The following is a 14,894-nucleotide window of genomic DNA, read 5'->3' on the forward strand; positions in this document are numbered from 1 at the left end:
ACCTAGAGTAGCATTTGAGATTTCAGGTACCTGAGTTTGTTTGATTTTCTGTTTTACCCTTTAAATCTATACTATTAAATAATTATCATATCCTTTTACGTCATTTTATCAAAATCAGTTACCTTTTCAGTTAGTTTGCCAAATAGTGTTTTATATAATCAACCAACTTATCAGTTCCTAATTTTCAGCTACCTTATCAGTTACCTTTTCAATTTTCAGTTAGCTTTTCAGTTTTCAGCTACCTTTTCAGGTTTCAGCTACCTTTTCAGTAAGTTTTACCAAACAGAGCCTTAATATTTGTATGTTATTGTTATAACTGACGCGTGCCGTTAATACAAAACCTTATAAGAGCCCTCTAAGGCAATACTTGAGATACTCAAGAGATTTTGGATTGATACCTAAGTTCAATGATACTCTTATTTACAGTCATGGGATCACGCCATCTTATGATAATCTTTTGATGTAGGACAATTCAACTATTTATACAGAGTATATTCATCACACCTAGCTACCTTGTTTTTCAATGTGTGACACTATAAATATTTATGTGCTTAATATATCATCGACACTATAAATATTTTCGTGCTTAATATTTGTATGTTATTGTTTGTATTATGACAATACTTGAAAGACTCAAAAGATTTTGAGTTGATACCTAAGTTCCAATGATGACTCTTATTTATAATCATTGGATCACTCCACCTTGTGATAATCTTCTGATGTAAGATAATTCATCTTATGACAATCTTCTAATGTGGGACAATTCAGCTATTTATTCGCAGTATATTCATTACACCTACATTATTTTTTAATGTGGACAAATAATATACTTAGAAGTACACCATATTTTTCGCACCTAATTCGACATCCAACCCGATTTGATAATGAACAAATACTATACTATCTATTAATATCAGTACGTTTTTTTTAATCATAATTAAAATATGTGCAAATGATATAAAACCTATACTCTAATGATAACATTTTTTTACCACGAATCTTATTATATAATTTTCATAATTTTTTTTACGATACTTTTTTGCCAAATGAAATGTATAAGTTTTTATATAAATATAAATTATAAATATCGTCACTTGATATAACATAAAAAATTATATTATATTGTGGAGAGAATGATACAAACTCTTAAGAGCTTTCTAAGATAATACTTAAAAGACTCAGAAGATTTTGGGTTTATACCTAAGTTCCAATGATGTCTCCTATTTATAATCATAGAATCACCCCATCTTATACTAATCTTTCGATGTGCGACAATTCCACTATTTATATATAATATATTCAACAAACCTGCATCATTTTTCAATGTGGGAAAAAACATACTAAGAAATACACCATCTTTTTCGCACCTAGTTCGACATCGCCCAAATTCCGAATACGGGCAATTGCTACTTCAATAATGTAATAGTTATATACCATCTATTAATATTCGTACGCTTTTTTTTTCTATTTTTTTATCATAATTAAAATATGTGTAAATAATATGAAATTTATACTCTAATGATATCATTTTTCACCACCAATCTAATCTAATTATATTATTTTCCTAATTTTTATATATTAAATTTAATATAGGAAATATATATTATATTCTAATTATAATAATAGTTAAAATATTTCAACTATATATTTTATATCAAAAATATTATTTAGGTCCTAAATTAATTAATTAATTAATTTTTAATAATACAAACTCTTAAGAGTCCTCTAAGACAATACTTAAGAGACTCAAAAGATTTTTGCTTGATACCTAAGTTTTAAAGAAGACTCATATTTATAATCATAGGATCACTCAGCTAATGGTAATCTTTCAATGTGGGACAATTGTATATTTATATGTAATATATTCACTACACTTACATAATTCTTCAATGTGGGACAAATAACATATTAAGAAGTTGAGAAACTAATAATATTTCGTTCATACCATTGAATTGTTTACGTTTTCTATTTTACGTTGTTCAGCTTGACTGTCTACGTTTTTATATATGAAATTTTTTTGATCAATTAAATGACCCACATACCCTTGTCTACTTTTATACCTTTTGGTGGGTGGGTGCCAAAATATGAAGGGCTTACATGAGAGTAGTTGTGTAAGTAAACATATGAAAAGTAGAGATATCTCATTTTCTTAATACTTGTACAAAAATTAAATGTAAACAATTCAAAGGAAGGGAGGAAGTAGTAAATAATACGAAATTTATACTCAACTGAAAGCTTTTTTCGCTACGAATCCAAATATCTAAGTTTCTAAATGTTTTGTATTATACTTTTTGGTTAGATTGATAATTAAACAATTCTTTTATGTAAAATAGTTTTGATATTAAAAATATTAAATAGTATCTTTGTCGTAATATTGGAAGATCTTATAATATACTTTCCTAAAATTTAAAAAGATGATGTGGACGCTTTAATATCGCTCGAAAAAAGTCTCTTTTATATATATGTAGAGATTGTAATAGCGTTTTTTTTTATAAAAAAAATTGTAAGTATTAGAGAATTATTATGAATGTAAGAATAATTCATAAATTTTTATCATATTTTTATTTTGTTTACTATAGATTAATGTAGAATTATTCTTTAGATAAATAATTGACATTATATAAATTAACAAAGTTAAAAGCAGTAATTTTTATGTGTTATTAGTTGTATAATATAATATAAAATGAATTTTTGTTGAGATTTCAGAGCATCTCCAATGGTTCATCTAAAGGATCTGCTTGCAATATTTGCAAAATAAGGAGCTTGTAGCTTACCATTGGAGATTGAAAAAATTGGTGTGGCTTTCAAGCCATGTAGCTCTACCAAGCTACAACCAACCCATGTAGCTTGATATTTTTTTTAAAAATAAAAATAATTTTTTTTCATTGGTTAAAAGCAATACTGTGGGCTCGTCGATGTGGCAAATCAAGCTACACTACATTGTAGTTGTCAATTGAAAATGCTCTAAGTGAAAAATAAATATAAGGTTAAACTTCATTTACTATCAAAATTAAGGGACTTGATTGTTATAATTGAAACTTAAGGATCTTGATTTTAACATTGAACATATTGCAACTTTGGCGAGAGCGGTCAACTCCTTGACAAAAACCACAAACTTGATTGATATAATGAGATGAGAAGAGAGAAACAAAAAAAGGTAGACTAAAGACTAAAGAGTGAGGAAGAAGAAGAAGAGAGAAGGTAGATTAGTCTACGGTAGAAACCCTTTTAATAGGCGTTCAACAAGTTCAGTTAGAAAGACTTTGAAGACTTTTGTGAACATCATTTCACCTTATTCTACTCTCCTCCCTTCCTTCTCTCTCTACATCTTTCTTTCTTCTCAAAAACCAAAGACCAATTCCCTTCTCCACCATTATTTCTTCTTCTTTATAAATCATTCAACCAAAACCCAAAACTAACACTTTATTATTATTATTTTCTAAGTGCATGATCATTTGATGGACCATTGGGGACTTGCTCTTGAATCCTCTACTAATTACACTACTAATCTTATTCATCATCATCATCATCATAATCCCATTCTTAAACCCTCTTTTTCTAGTTTCATCATGAACCATAATCATAATATTAATAATAGTAATTATAGTAATAATAATAGTAATAGGGATGATGATAATGATCATGGGCATGGGCATGATGACGATGATGCGATGAATGATAAGATGGTGATTGGTGAAGTTGATTTCTTTTCAGATCATCGTAATAAGACTGTAGTTAAGTCAGATAATCATCATGTGAAAGAGGACAATTCTCGTGATCTTAATCAAACTGGGTCTGCGCTTGATCCTAGGTCTGACCTCGATGTTAATGTAAGTCCTCTTTATTTATTTATTTATTTATTTATTTATTTATTATTGGATCCTTTATTATTTATGGGTTTTTCTACTATCATTTTTATTTTACCATAGTTTATAAACCCGTCTCATGTACAAAAATTATTAAATCACTCGAATTAAATTTAATATTTTCGTGAATAGTGAATAAATAAATAAACCCGTCCCACAAAATAGATATTTTTATTTATTTGTGTAAAACAGTCTTTTTGAAAATTTGTTTAAGGGGTATATGACGTCCGATGCTTACGTTTTGCACAGAATTCTGAAATCTAAGAAGAATTTGTGACATAAATGCATACTCCCCTCTGTATATAAATACGGAGTATATATCAACTCAATTTAGGTGGCTACAATTTAATTAGCTATGAGAATTTGCGTCTATTATCTTAATTCAGATCTCACTGGAACCTGCACGATATTTTTAAATTTTTTTCATTTCATTTCTCAGATAATTTAATTTTTTACAATTTTTAAGTTGTTTTTACTTTTTACGAGTAGTATGCAATACGGTCAAACCTCATGTAATATCGACTCTTGACTTACAATTATTTACAAAAATATAATCTTGAGTCAAATTACTTTTAAAAACGTTTGAACCTCAGGAGTTTAAATCATAAAATCTCATTATAGACGGTCTTTTTTTTTAAAAAAAAAATCTAAAATAAAAGTAATTAAGTGTTGTGAGAGATTTTTTTGAAAAGACCGTCATGTCACAAGTAAAGATTTGCTGGATTTAAATGGACGGGTTAGACAATTAGGTGTATGTAATTATCGAGTAGGTAGTTGTAAAGTCATAAAATTTGCGAGGAAAAAATTTCACCCCTTTATCATTAGTGTTCTCTTATTTAAATTTGTTGGGCGTCGATTTACAGACGCGTCTACATCTTCTCACAACCAATACGGGAAGTGATCAATCTACAATTGATGATGGTGCATCTTCGGATGCTGAAGACAAGAGAGCCAAAAATGAGGTACTTTTACTCTCTAATTCACACTTGTTTCAACCTTTTTTTTTTAAATAAAAAAATATAGTCACAATTGTCTTTTATAAATAATGATCCCATTCCGGTATTATTGAGTTTCAGTATTACTAATTTACATATTTAATAGGGGAGACTAGATCAATATGACATTATTTTTTTTTTTGACAGCAATAAAGATAGGTTGTTTACGTAATATTTTTTACTTCATCATAAACATGGAAAGTGAAAACGTGATCACTTAGCTAGGACAACTCGTTTAACGTCAGTAATTGTACTCAGTATAATATTGGGATCATTAAATAATTCGATTTTTTTTATAAAAGAATCAAATAATTGGTTATACTTACAAAAATGGTGTATGTATGTACACTCAGGTAGCAGTTCTTCAGGCAGAATTAGAACGCATGAATGCTGAAAATCAGAAGTTGAAGAACATGTTATCTCAAGTTAGCCAAAACTACAATGCCCTTCAAATGCACCTCGTTACTGTAATGAAGCAACAACAACAACATCAGAAGGGTGACAACACTCAAGAACTCGAGGTATATTACTACTCTTATAACGGAGTATAATTTACAACATTGCGGACCAAAAAAAAAAAAAAAAAAAAAAAAATTCAAAACATGACTTCCTTCACTTGAAATTATTAGTCAACCACTCAACGTCAACTTTAGCTATTACTAATTTTTTTAAATATACTTTTTCCATCTCAATCATTTGTTTATTTGTGATTAAAATATCTCACGCAATAAAATAAAATAAAATAAAATAAAACGAATGAATGAGACCGAAGAAGTACTAAGTTTATAAAGATTTTTGTAAAATCGGCATGTTTGATTACAAAAGTAAAAAGTTTTCAAATTAATATTATTTCTACAATTCAAAGTTGTAAATAACTGTTGTATAAATTATGATAAAATAGGTCAAAATCGACCTACTTTGACTAGTAAATTCACATTATCTATGAGATTAAATTGTTTACATGAAGAAAGTATTGATCCAGCCAAAATTCAAACTCTAGCTAATTTTTATAAATGAAATTTATTAAATTTATAGGCAAATATGCAAGGCAAGACAGATGATAAGAAGCCTCATATGGTGCCACGCCAATTCCTTGACTTGGGACCTAGTTGTAACAATGAGACGGTTGAGTTACCGTCCCAAATGGTGTCTGAGCAAGAGCGAACCCTTGATCGATCAACCGGCTCACCAAAGAATATGATGGAAATAGCATCGAGAAATAATAACAACAATAACGATATTATGTTGTATGATAATGGTAAGGGGATAAGGGAAGAAAGTCCGGAGGACTCGGAAACTCAAGGTTGGGTACCTAACAAAGTCCCAAAATTGAACGTGCCTAGGGTTAATAGTCCGGTGGAACAAGCAGCCGCGGAGGCTACTATGAGGAAAGCTCGTGTCTCTGTCCGAGCTCGTTCTGAAGCACCTATGGTTAGTTTAATCTTTCATACATATATTTACACGCATGTCCATATATATTTTTTTAATAATTTGATATGAAAATAATCACTTAATTAATTAATTATGAATATTATTTGATTGATCAATCTAGATAAGTGATGGATGCCAATGGAGAAAATATGGACAGAAGATGGCTAAGGGTAACCCTTGTCCAAGGGCTTACTACCGGTGCACTATGGCTGTTGGTTGTCCCGTTCGCAAACAAGTACGTATTCGTTTTGGCTCCTATCTTCAATAAGTTTAGTGGGTTAAGACTGATTGATCGTGACAATAAGCTTAATGTTTAAAACTAAATAGGTACAAAGATGTGCGGATGACAGAACAATTTTAATCACGACCTACGAGGGAAATCACAATCACCCATTACCGCCAGCAGCAATGGCAATGGCCTCAACCACATCTGCGGCTGCAAGCATGCTACTTTCGGGGTCAATGCCAAGTGGTGACGGGCTAATGAACCCAAATTTCTTAGCAAGGACCATTCTACCTTGTTCATCAAGTATGGCCACAATTTCAGCGTCAGCCCCTTTTCCAACTGTCACATTGGACTTAACACACTCACCAAACCCTCTCCAAATGCAGCAAAGGCCAATTGTCCCTCAAATTCCTCCTAATTTTTTGGCCTCAATGCCTCAAATATTTGGCCAAGCTTTACTTAACAATAACAATCAATCCAAATTTTCAGGCCTACATACGTCATCCTCCCAACAAATTGACCCTACTCAATTGCAACCACCTAATAATCAAAACCCGGGATTCGCTGACACGTTAAGTGCTGCCACTGCCGCCATTGCTTCAGACCCTAACTTCACCGCTGCCTTAGCGGCCGCTATCTCTTCAATTATCGGTGGGGCTGGCCGGGAAAACAACAATGCACCGGGGAACTCCCCTAGTAGTGGTGGTGCAACTACTAGTGACAATAACAATGAAAATAATAATAATTCTAATAATGTCACTTCTAATAGTAGCATGCAACAACAATAATAATAGAAATTCAACAGTAAGAGTTAACTAGTTGTGCAAGACGACAAGCAACATTCTTGTTGTCACATTTCTCTTTATTTGTGTTTGTCTAATTAAACCAATTTATGGGTTAATTAGGAGAGAAATATTGGGCATTATACTACAAAAAAAAAAGGTCAATAGGGTCGTTTTTTTGGATCCAGTCGCAGAGATACCATCGCTATGACCCATTTTCTTTGTAGTGTTAGGAGAGGCACAACGGACAAGTGTGAGTCGATCGTACATGTTCATACTCTTTACGTTGATTTTTATTTTGGGCGGGTTTTCATTAGTGAGACTCCGAGAAAACAAATTCATTCTTTCATCACATTAGTTATTGTTTTGTTTCATTTCAAATAATCTTGAACCGAATTTCGGCAATTATATACTCCTTACTAAAATTGTCGGAATTACGTGAAATTAATTGTAGTAATATGTAGTTAAGTAGCTAGATGACTATTGTTTCTATTTTATCACTTTATGTTTGGAGCACTCATATCATTATTTGCATCTCTTTGGCACAAGAATTTTTTTTTTTCATTAGGTATATGCCATTAGAAAACAATATAGAAAAATGAAATGATGTCATCGAGTTAGTGGTGGATCTAATGGGGGTTAGAAAGTACGGGCACATGTTTTTTTTTCTTTGGGGTGTAAATGAGCCTAAAGGGACGATTTTAATGTTAATATGATTTGAATCCATGTCATAAGCACCATCTTTCATGACTTTGCTAATTAAACTAGTTGTAATCCGTAAAGTACACTGAGAAAGTGATATTTAGTGTCGATGTATCACCTTATAAAGCCTAGCATGGTCCATAACCCTCAACTTCCTAAGGAGATGATTTTATTATGAGGTCACTACACATTAACAACGATTCAACAAGAATACGTATTTGAGGGAAGACTATCATAGAATACACGTCCTTTTTTTTTTTTTGAAATATAGAACACACGTTCTTACACTACTCTTTACTCAAGAGGTTGATACGTACTCCGTATAAAATAAGGTGTGTTACTGAAATCAAGATAATGATAAAATTAATTGAGGTAGATAGGGGACAAAAGTCGATGTTGATCTTTTCATCTCTTTCAGCAATAATTATTATTTTAGTGGTTACAATATGAATGGTCCAAGTAATCTCGAAGACCTAAGAGGAAAGGTAGTAGACGTTTTTGAAATAAGAATTTTTTATAGGAAAATGCCAACTCCAAGGTATATCTTCTTCTCAAACTAGGTCAACGTTTCAAGCCAATAAGCAATAGCCACGTTACCCATGAGTAAAGTTAAATTACTTTGGTCTATCTACGTAGACTGGAAAACGGTTTGGCCGGGGCGGGTATTCGGGTTAATTTTTTTTGATGAAATGTAAGAATTTTCATTCAATCAAAAACAGATCGGTATCATATAGAAATTGAGAAAGCCCATTAAAAACGGCCCACCTCACTCTAATAAACACACTTTTAAAACAGCCTAACAAGAAATCGGCTTCTAACAAAAAAACTTTATCCTATTTGATTGTTACCAACAAAATCAGATGCCTCATTATTCCTTACACAAGAACCCTAGAAATCAGGCTTCTCATCTTCACCCACAAATCCTTTGGATCCAATCATTGTCAACATCCTTCTTTCTCTTGTTTAAGCCAAGAACCAAATCCACATATCCATGTTGATGATTTCCGTAAGCTTATTTGGTCTGATCACCTGCAACTTATGCTTACTCAGATTCCTTTGCCGCCATACATATAGTATATGCATGCATTTATAATCGCATTCATCATATTCTCGCCTATCATCCTCAATCTCCAATCAAGAAGGTTGTTTCTTGGTAGTGTTGGGTTCCCTTAATTGATGACAACATGCCCATTTAATGTGTGTTCTCTTAGTTTACCTTTTCAGGATTTTTGATCAAATCAAGTTTGGTTGACGTGTTGAATTGTTGATCACCCAAAGTATAGAGTCACTAGTGTCATCTAATGTACAAGTAAGGGAGTGGAGTATTTAAAAGCAATAGTAACAGTTAAGACTATTGTTACCCTTAAAAGTGACAATAGCCTGGACTGTCACCATGATCCGTAACACTTGAAATTCATTTTCTCTTTTCGAAAATCCTTTTTATTTTTCTAAAGCAACTTGGACTTAATAACCAAACTTTCAGATTTCTCTCTAAAGAATTGGGCTTCTAGAAAAAGAGTTTAGCTAATTATCAAATCAAATTGTTTCCTCTTTAATTTGTGCCAATTTAACTCCTTGGTCTTTTGTAAAACAAGGATTGCTTTTTGCCTCTTTGGTGAAAACTTGTCAACTTGTGATTTGTTTTTCACCCTTTGTTTTCTGAAAAATCAAAGGCTCCTTTTGGATAATTAGAGCATCCGCAAAGGTGGGAAAATAGCTCCCCATATGCACCCTCTCTCCTCATATGAACATCCTCATTGTTGCACCAACCTCCCCATTATTTGAGGCTCCACTGTTTTTAGGGAAGGTCCCCAAAAAAAAGCAAGACAATTTGTGTTACTTTTGGAGAGGTTCCCAAATGTTTGTGTGTGAATTGGGGAGCTTCATTATTGCATAAATGTAATTATGAAATGGGGAGGGTAAATGAAAAAGTTAGTGGAAAATGAGGTGGACGAATAAGAGAAGAAAAGAGAAAATATGGGGAGCTCCATTGTTGCGGATGCTCTTACAAACTTCATTTTCTTGTTTTGCCTCTCAATAGAAGTACCTTCTTTTGTGCAAGTTTGGAAAAATGTTGATCCTCATCACATGTGATGGTCTTTGATTCTCAAAACCCTAACACCTACCTTGCTTGCCCTTCCTATAAAAGGAGTGCCTCATCTCATTCTTTCACTAAGACTTTTCCTGAGAATTTTATTAAGTTTGCAAAAATTGGTTTCAAAGCTTAAAACCGTGTCATTGTTTTGCAAATCTTTAAAAAGTCTTCAAGTGTTACAATCATAATCACTGTTGCTTCAAAGTACTAAACTCTCTCACTTATGAACCGTTTGATCTTGTAAAGTTGGTCGTATCAATTCTTGATAAGAATCAGTCTATGGAAACTTGATCCAAAAACGTTCTAAGTTGGCGTGTAGAGTTTAGGACGGAGTAGTCCTTTAACTCTTAGGCAACCGGAGTAGGTTGCGAGTTACCTTGTTCTAGGACGGAGTAGTTCTTGGACTTGTGTCACAACCGGAGTAGGTTGTTGGTCTTTTTATTGTACGGGTTTTTTTAGTAGTCGGAGTAGATCACTAAAATTAATCAATATAAAGTAGATTGGACGTAGGCACTTGAGTTCTTGCCGAACCAATTCAAAAATCTCTTATTTGATTTTACTTGTTTTATTCCGCTGCTCTTTAGTAAGTTTACATTGTTTTTTCGCTTATCTCTTGAGTAACAGTTTCACATACTGTCACATTTGGTCTGCAGTCTGTTGTGGACATGGGCCACATCCCGGTCTGTGGATTAAGGCCACCTACCGGTCCGTAGTCACGGGCCACCTGCACGCCAAGCCAAACTGTGGACATGCAGCGGTCTTTTGAAAGCCACGCTCGGCGGCGTAAAAATGTTTTCGACCGGATCGCTTTAGATCGGTCGGTTTCGTCTCGGTAAAGGTCTCGAAACGATTAGAGATGTTCGGAGTCGCCACCAAGCATTTGTGGGATGCTTGGAACCCGTTCGAAATCCACTTTATACCTCGGTCAAACGAAACACAAAGCAGTGTTTGACATAGGTACTAAAGATAAGGACTCGTCCCCCTTTTAGTATTCTCTGCCTAAAATGACTCTCGTACGCTCTGGATAAGGCCATCCACTATCCAAAGGTTCTGAGTAAGGGGTGAGGGTACGTATTGGGAAGCCCTTTAATCGGACACCCAATCCCGCCCGCGTTAGCGGCCTCTACTGATCGATCGTGGTTGTTTAAGTGCAAAAGTTGATAAAACGGTGTAAATGCATGAATGCACATCCAAAAGTTTAACCTAACATGTGAGCTTTCTATCTCGGTTTGTTTAATCCAAGTATCAAGTATAAGATGTCAAGTTGGATTTAGATTGATTTGCATGTGAAAACGGAAATTAAACATCCATTTACCAAGTTCGAATTATGATGCTTAACACGATCCATTTATTTGAAAAAAAAGGTGTGTTTAAAAGACAAAGTGTAAAAACGCTAACTTGTTAATATGATCCGTCATGTATTCGGATTAAGTGTAATCGGGATCATCCTAGACAGGTGCTAAAAACGAGGCAGAACAGTGCCAGGCAGCCCCTTTGGGGCGCGAGCCTATTGGCGAGGGAAAGGGCTCTGCCCTGGTTTTGAAAGATGGAAACAGACGGCCTATTGGCGCGCGAGCCATGAGCCGACCCAAGGGGGCGTCTCCTGGTTGTTGAAAAGGTTGTTTAAAACCGTTTTTTTGTGATTAATGATTTGCAAGTATGATTTGCATGACTCGGAATAATTACTATTGTGTTAGTAAAATTCGTTGTCGGATTTGCAAGTTTGAAAAGCATAATAAAATGGTAAAAGGAAAATGTTTGATTTGAACTAGTTATGTTAAGTTCAATTATTTGTAATGAGTCAAGTTTGTCAACGTACTCGGATTAAACCGACATGGTATAAAGAACCAAGGATGATTATTGTTGGGTTCCTTTGATTGATGATAACATGCCCATTTGATGTGTGCTTTCTTAATTTACCTTTTCAGGATTTATGGTTAAATCAAGCTTGGATTAAGAAGTGTTGAGTTGTTGATCATCCTATTGTATTGAGTTCTTGGCGTCATCTAATGTACAAGTTAGAAAGTAAAGTATTTTAGAGTAATAAAAACAGTCAAGACCACTGTTACTTTCACAAGTAACAGCAGCCTGGACTGTTGCAACAATTCGTAACACTTGAACACTTTCTTATCTTTCAAAAGTCTTTTACGTGTCTTACATTTTTAAAGATAACTTTCAGATTTTTACAAGGATTTGGCCTTTTAGAAAAAGCGGTTTGAATAATTATCATTTCAAATTATTTCCCCATTGTGCAAATTTGACCCTTTGGTCTTTCATAAAACAAGAAATGCTTTTTGCCATTTTTGTGAAAGCTTGTCATCATGTGACTTGTTTTCCCTTATTTGTTTTCTGAAATGCATGATCCCTTTTGGATAATTTCAAACACTCTTTCTCTCTTTTGCCTTTTGAATAAGAACCTTCTTTGGTGCAAGTTTGGGAAGTTGTTGAGACTCATCACATGTGATGGTCTTTGACCCTCAAAACCCTAACAACTCCCTTGCTCATCCTCTCTATAAAAGGCGTGCCTCTTCCTCTCATTCTTCAAGACTTTTCTGAGATTTAATCTAAGTTTGCAAATTGTTTTTCAAAGCTTAAAAACCGAGTCATAACTTTGCAAAGCTTTTAAAAGTCTTCAAGTGTTACAATCATGGCTACTGTTACTTTAATATACTAGACTCTCTCACTTATTAATTGTTGATCTTGGAAAGTTGTCCACCTCAATTCTTTTTAAGAATAAGTTAGTGGAAGCTTGATCCTTATAACATTCTTTGTGTGTGTGTAGAGTTTAGGACGGAGTAGTCTTCAACTCTTTGGCAACCGTAGTAGGTTGCGAGTTGGCTTGTTCTAGAACGGAGTAGTTCTTGAACTTGTGTCACAACCGGAGTAGGTTGTTGTCTATTTATTGTACGGGTTTTTAGTAGTCGGAGTAGATCACTAAAATAAATCAATAAAAAGTAGATTGGACGGAGGCACTTGAGTTCTTGCTGAACCAATTCAAAAATCTCGTGTTTGATCTTCTTTGTTTTATTCCACTGCTCTTTACTTTGTTTGCTTTGCTTTGCTTAACTTTCAAAATGATTCCTCATCTTTGTCACATTTGGTCTGATGATCGTATTCCATAAACTGAGACAAATAGCTACAGTCAGAACAGTTGTTACTTTCATACTTCAGCAAACACTCATTTCAATACTCGTTTAATCTCGCAATATTATTCGAAGTATTCTCTCATCACTTTCGATTCTTACAACTCACTTTAAATTAATAAAGTTGAAAGTTACATTTTTAAATAGTACCTAATTCACCCCCTCCCCCTCTTAGGTACTTGAATCCATAAACTCAACAATTGGTATCAGAGCCTGGTGCTATTGATAGAGGCTAATCGCCTTAGAGTTTGATTCGTGGGTAATGAATTCCGAGAAACACTCCAAGATCCCAGTCTTTACCGGTTCGAATTTTGGATGGTGGAAACTCAAAATGGAACATTACATCAAAAGCATAGACTATCAATGTTGGGACATCATCCAAAATGGACCTCTTGTTATTGAGGAAACCGATATCTTAAACGATTTCACCAAAACGAAAGAGGAAAGAAATTACAATGAAAATGACTTCAAACCTGCCGAAAAGAACTCAAAAGCAATGTCGATTCTTCAACGTTGTGTTGGTGAGGGGGAAGTTAGTCGAATCTCTGGATGTCCTACGGCAAAATCTATTTGGGATTCCCTTGTACTTGCCTATGAAGGGACGTCCTAACTAAGAAAACACCGTGTTGACCTTCTCATGCAACAATATGAGATGTTTAGGATGTCAAAGGACGAGTCCATAAATAGTTTCTCTTCACGTTTTTCTTGTATTATTAATGAGCTTAAAAGTCTAGGAAGGAATTTCGAGTCCGAGGATATCATTCGAAAAATCCTTCGTTATCTAACCTCTAAGTGGCAACCCAAAGTCACCGCCATAGAGGAAGCTAAAGACTTGTCAACCCTATCTCTTCATGAACTAATGGGATCACTAATGGCTCACGAGTTTAATCTCGACAAGCATTCTACTGAGTCCTCAAAGGGAAAGAGTCTCGCCCTCACATCCTCTCCAAGTGATGGAGAAGATGAGGAGGAAGACGAGTTTGCTATGTTCACAAGGAATCTAGCCGGGTTAGTCAATGGTCAAGGAAACAAAAGGTTCACTAACAATTACTCAAAAAAACGCTTTCCTAAGAAACGACCCAACTCCACCGTGGGATGCTTTAAATGTGGTGATAAAACTCACCAAATTAAAGAATGTCCTAAGTGGGATGAGATCAAATCAAAGGAAAGAAGAGAAAAGGTTAAAAAGGACTATAAACATAGAGTCATGAGTGCTATTTGGGGAATGTCCGACTCCGAGGAAGATGAGGAACTCATCGAGGAGGAACTAGAGGCTAAAATGTGTCTTGCAAATCATCTTAAAGAAAAAGTCTCAAAAACCTCAAAAAACAAACACTTAAGATGCCTCATGGCTAATCCCGATGATTCCGAATCCGATTCCGACAACGAGGTAAATCATCTAAAGGCCAAGGCTAGAACTTACTCCAAATAGAAAGTATGTAAGCTTCTCGACCAACTTTTTGATAAATGTTGATTTCAAAATGATAAGCTTGAGGTAATGCAAAATGAGATTGAGGAAATTGCTCAAGATAACTTCATTCTTAAAAATGAACTAAATGAAACAGACAGCGTCACTGTCACATCTGAGGCTTATGATGAAGTTAAAAGAGTCAACAAGTTAAACAAACATTTGACTAAAGAACTAGAGCGTCTT

General features: G+C 34.0%; 1 protein-coding gene across 1 annotated transcript; it reads left to right on the top strand.

Annotated features, from left to right (window-relative positions):
- Nucleotides 1–3,135: 3,135 nt before the first annotated feature.
- On the top strand, nucleotides 3,136–7,820 carry LOC141642542 (putative WRKY transcription factor 31). The gene is made up of 6 exons (XM_074451380.1): nucleotides 3,136–3,830; nucleotides 4,730–4,828; nucleotides 5,215–5,382; nucleotides 5,897–6,292; nucleotides 6,414–6,527; nucleotides 6,620–7,820. Exons 1-6 carry the CDS (start codon nucleotides 3,459–3,461, stop codon nucleotides 7,304–7,306), a joined length of 1,836 nt encoding a protein of 611 aa, XP_074307481.1. The 5' UTR covers nucleotides 3,136–3,458; the 3' UTR covers nucleotides 7,307–7,820.
- Nucleotides 7,821–14,894: the final 7,074 nt, after the last annotated feature.

The sequence above is a fragment of the Silene latifolia genome, chromosome 2 (genome assembly GCF_048544455.1).
Source record: "Silene latifolia isolate original U9 population chromosome 2, ASM4854445v1, whole genome shotgun sequence".
Lineage (NCBI taxonomy): Eukaryota > Viridiplantae > Streptophyta > Magnoliopsida > Caryophyllales > Caryophyllaceae > Silene > Silene latifolia.